Genomic DNA, 5,209 nt, shown 5'->3' with positions numbered 1-5,209 from the left:
CGCGGGCGGGGAGAGGGTCCCCGCCGCAGCCGGGGAAGGAGGGCCGGGGCGGGGGAACGACGGCGGGGGACCCTGCGTCAGTGCAGGGCCGTCCCCTTCCCCTCCCCGTGCGCTGGGCTCTGCCTCCCGCCAGCCTCCCACGCCTCCCCGCGAGGTGCGGCCGCGCTACATAAACACGGCCCCGCCGCCGCCGCCGCCGGGGCTCTCCGCTCGCAGCCCGACGGAGGCGCCTGGCCGGCAGCGGGCAGCGGGCAGCGGAGCGGCAGCGGGGCTCCGGGGACAGACGGGGCGGGAGGCTCCGGCGGGCAGCGGCGGAGGGCTGCGCGCTCCCCCGCGGGCGGCGGCGGCGGCCCCGCCGGAGCCCAGGCGGCCGGAGGAGGAGGAGGAGGAGGAAGGGCAGCGGCTCCCCGCCGGCGGCGGGCTCCGTCCGGTATGGCCCTGGCGGACAGCGCCCGCGGGCTGCCCAACGGCGGCGGCGTCTCGCCGGCGGCAGGGAGCGGGGCAGCGGGGAGCGGGGCGGCGGCGGCGGCGGGCGGCTGGTCGTCCTTCCCGGAGATCGTGGAGCTGAACGTGGGCGGGCAGGTGTACGTGACGCGGCGCTGCACCGTGGTCTCGGTGCGCGACTCGCTGCTCTGGCGCATGTTCTCGCAGCAGCAGCCCAGCGAGCTGCCCCGGGACAGCAAGGGCCGCTTCTTCCTCGACCGCGACGGCTTCCTCTTCCGCTACATCCTGGACTACCTGCGGGACCTGCAGCTGGTGCTGCCCGAGCACTTCCCCGAGCGCAGCCGCCTCCAGCGGGAGGCCGAGTACTTCCAGCTGCCCGACCTGGCTCGCCGCCTGGCGCAGGCTCGGGCCGCCGCCGCCGCCCGCCCCGCCGCCCTGCACCGCGACGGCTCGCTCTGCGCCGACGAGCCGCCGCCGCCGCTCCTCGGCTACCTGGAGGCCGAGCCGCTGGAAGGAGGCGGCGGGGGAGCCGCGGCCTCCGCCCCGTCGCCCACCGCCAGCCGCAGCCCCTCGGGCGGGCCGCTGCTGACGCCCTCGCAGTCGCTGGACGGGGCGGGCGGGCGACGCTCGGGCTACATCACCATCGGCTACCGGGGCTCCTACACCATCGGGCGGGAGGCGCAGGCCGACGCCAAGTTCCGGCGGGTGGCCCGCATCACCGTCTGCGGCAAGACGGCGCTGGCCAAGGAGGTCTTCGGGGAGACGCTGAACGAGAGCCGCGACCCCGACCGCCCTCCCGAGCGCTACACCGCCCGCTACTACCTCAAGTTCAACTTCCTCGAGCAAGCCTTCGACCGGCTCTCCGAGGCCGGCTTCCGCATGGCCGCCTGCTCCTCCACCGGCACCTGCGCCTTCGCCCCCGAGCAGGGCGGTCCTGCCGATGACAAGATCTGGACCAGCTACACCGAGTATGTCTTCTGCCGGGACTGAGCATCTGCCCGGCCCGTGGCGTGGAGATAAGGCGGCGGTCCCTGCACACCCTCGCACCCACGGTCCCCTCCCGGCCCGGAGGAAGGAGGACGTGGAGGGGAACCGTGTCCCCCTGCGCTTTCCTCACCCCGGTGCCTGCCTCCACGCACAAGGCGGGCCAGCCCCCAGTGCAGCACCCACCCCTCCTGCACGCACCTCCTGACGGCCCCGGGGACAGGAGGTTACCATGTCGTGCCTCCGCCGCCATATCCCTGCTTGGCCACCACATCCCTGCTCAGCCACCATATCCCGGCTCGCACCGTCATCCTCCCTCCCATGCCTCCCAGTAGCTGTGTCGGTAGCGAGGAAGGAGAGAGGTAGTGGGATTAGACAAATACCCATCCCAGGAAAGTGTGTGTGTGCACCCGGCCCCTGCCCCTCTCCGCACACAGGAGCTGAGGGATAGCTCTGTCAGGGTGGGGTGTTTTAAAAACTACCCATTTAGGGGCTGAGGAACTTTTCAGTTGCTTTTCAGCAACTTTTGTTGAAGGCGGCATGACAAATGGCTGTCTTTTCTCATCCCCATACCCTTAAGCGGGATTTCACCTTGTTGGGTGGACCCATAACGGTCCATTTTATCCCCCCACCCCATCAAAGCGATGCCTGTCTGTGAAGGACTGTCATATAGAAGTGATGCCTGACCGTGAGGGGTTGGCACTCTGGCTCGTACTTCATCTGTAGAGATGAGTAATTTTGCAGGAGGCCTGCGTGTGGGCCCTTCATGACTGGTTGCATCCATTTGCCCTCTCTGCTCCCTATCTCTCTGAACTCCCCTCTCCAAGCCGTTAAACTGGACCAGGGCCTGCACAGCAGGCACGTAAGGCTGATGTGAAAGGACAGGTTCGCTGGATAACCAACCATTTGAACTATAAAGTGTCCTCAGAGACACGTGTTTATTCCCTCGAGAGGTAAAACAACGACGCTTTGAAAAATTAAAGTGCTTGTGAATCGTAACTTTCATGGGTGGTGTGAAGTCCTTATAATTCTCTTGAAGTTACTGTCTATAATATGCATAGAAATCTCAATGCGTATTTCCTTAAACACCCTCAGAACGATGGGGGCGAGATGAAGCCAGGCTTGCCAGAGCGAAGGTAGGGCCTGCTTCCTGGGAAGCTGAAATCATGTACGTTGAATTAATGCAGATGTACGTTATAAGTGTAATCAAGAGCACCCTGCTTGTTACTTTAAGTTTTGTCGTGTTAGTGCTGTAAAACTTTGAAGCCAACAGAATTGATGCCAAAACCAGGTTTTCGAGAACCAGTTTCTTAGTTTTCATGGCAGTACTACAAGGGCAATGGCACTGCTGAGAGTTAAGTACCTCTTCCTAGACGAACTTAGTGCTTCTTAGAAAGGATTAAGCCCCATCTTTACAAAAACAAGAACGATGCCAACTTTCTTCAGGGGAAATTACCCCTCCTAAGCTGTGTTTGGTTCATGCTATCTAACAGTCTGTTTTTCCCAGAGGAGGCAGCCGTAGCTTGCTTTGGAACAGATGATCTGAACAGCAGGTTTTACAGTAGGGAAGACTGAGCAGCTCTTTCTAATAAATTCCTGAAGACTGGGGTACAAAAGCACTTTCCTTTAAAACCTGAACTTGAAACCTGTATTGTCTGTTCAGACCTTCACAGAAAAATATCCTAAATGTATCCAAAGTGTTGAAGAAGTTAGCGGTACATATGAAAGGCTTGAGGTTACATTTTTAAAACTCTTGAATAATAAATTGTTCTAACTCCAAATTTAGAAATACTGCTAGCACTTGTATTCTAACCAAAGAATTTCACAGTAGGGTTTGTTTTTTTTTTAAAAACCTTAATTCCTTTGAAAAGAGCTATAGCTACATAGTATTGAGTTGAGTTTCAGTGTTCAGTCTCTCTGTTCACCACTTGGTCTTCCATTAAGTGCATGCAGAACCGCATAAAACTGAAAATAATTTGCATCACCATGTGGGTTTTTTTCTTAATATTAGTAAGATCTTTTATCAATGTGATTAAATTGAAGATGCGCACACGGAAGCGCTGGGTATTGTCCTGTTGTAGATAGTTGTATAATGGATTATTTTTAAAAGGAGAGAAATGTATACCTGCCAAATTAGATGAGCAATAAGATAGAGTGAGAGGCCAATACACCTGAAGACAGAATGAAACCTGTTTGTCCTATGCCTTACTCTGAGATGATTTCTTTGTGCTTAACTTATTTGTACCACAAGTGAAAGGACATTGATCACAGCTACTAGGTCTTTACAATGCCGTTCTTGAGAATAATGACCGTCTTTTTCTAGTTTCTGTTAAGTAATTCTGAAATATGTTTTTTAAGATTTTGTATAAAATCAGTTTTCAGTAAAGTGTTCAAATTCGCTCTAGATAGCTTTCTTTTTTTAAGAATCTGGTAGCTTACTAAATCCATCATAGGAGCTATGAATAGGGGCAGTTTTAAATTGAACTTGTGATTTAATGTACATATATATACAGTATATAAACATTTTACACGAATCATTTAGTTTTTTAATCATTTTAGTGCTACCGAATTTCATAATATATCTAGCTGAGCATTTACATATTACGCTATGTACATACTATGGTAATGTTTTACTGGTTTCCTATACCTGTTTCTATGGAAAAACTGAATATGAGTATCAGCTTGTAGAACCGAAATCAATTGCATATTTGCTTGAATGTGAATCATAACTAAATTTCCAGGTGGCTGAATGCATCTCTCAAACAAAGATTGCCTGTATTTTGATCAATGATTGCCTATCCGTTTGCTGGCAGATGACCAAAAAATTCTCATATTTTAAGTAAAAATGGGTGTAATAAAAACATAAACTGATGATTTTTTAATCTTTGTGTTTGTGCTAAAAACTCTAAGCGTTATTAGTATTAGGAAATGGAGCCCTTCATTTACTGATAACTCATTACATTTAGGCTTAAAATGATGGTGCCATAAATGTAATAGTTGTTTGATGGTTTGCCGCAGAAGACAATATTTTTGTTAAACATTATTCAGTAATTTCAGTAAAATTTTTAAAAGGTAAAATGCCCAAGGCAAAGTCACTGAGTTTTGCTGGTCTCTTCTATTGAGAGCTCAAAGAATGGATAAACACAATGACTCTGCTAACCTGTTGAGGTGCAGAAGGACAAAAATCTAAAGGCACGATACTGGAGTCCTGTACACATTTTGTAGCTGTTGTTGTTCACAGTTCATGTACTTATGGATGAATGCAGTAGTATTTACAAGTGCTATTAAAAAATAAAACAAACACAAAGGCAGTCTTTCTTTTAATTAGAAGTTAAGGCATAGTTCTTTTCATTGATGCATACCATGAAGGGTGACTTTGCAGATGTTTGATAGGGTGTTTATATTTTTATACATGTAGATAACGAGCCACTTATTCATTCTTATTTTCACATGTATAGCATTGAAAATAAAGATCCTCCTAGGAAAACATTGCATACAAATTAAATTCTTGTTCTTTAAATATTAACTTAGTTGTGTGGTTTATGCTGTCCTCTTCACTCTTGGTAAAGATGTCATTAGCTTTGCTCTCTCTTCCACAGTATCATATTCATAACTTCAGCAAAGACTCCAAGCTAATAAGTAAAGCAGAAACATCAAAGAATATTATGTGTATAGGGATCTCTAGTAACAGCCATGGCAAGATAAACAGAAATGTATAATGCTCAGGCTGCATACTTTCCTTTTAAGTGTCACAGAGAATTTTTGTAGTACTGGTCAATAT

General features: G+C 50.6%; 1 protein-coding gene across 1 annotated transcript; it reads left to right on the top strand.

Moving 5' to 3' along the window:
* The first annotated feature begins 309 nt into the window (after nt 1–309).
* Nucleotides 310–4,948, top strand: KCTD12 (potassium channel tetramerization domain containing 12). The gene has a single exon (XM_082304655.1). It carries the CDS (start codon nt 433–435, stop codon nt 1,432–1,434), a length of 1,002 nt encoding a protein of 333 aa, XP_082160781.1. The 5' UTR covers nt 310–432; the 3' UTR covers nt 1,435–4,948.
* Nucleotides 4,949–5,209: the final 261 nt, after the last annotated feature.

Source organism: Platalea leucorodia (genome assembly GCF_965183815.1).
Source record: "Platalea leucorodia genome assembly, chromosome: 2".
Classification (NCBI taxonomy): Eukaryota; Metazoa; Chordata; class Aves; order Pelecaniformes; family Threskiornithidae; genus Platalea; species Platalea leucorodia.
The sequence above is the reverse complement of the archived record's forward strand: the minus strand, read 5'-3'. Positions and strand labels throughout refer to the sequence as shown.

Excerpts from the sequence above, each read along its gene's own strand:
- KCTD12 (XM_082304655.1), top strand. The coding sequence starts at position 433 with ATGGCCCTGGCGGACAGCGCCCGCGGGCTGCCCAACGGCGGCGGCGTC.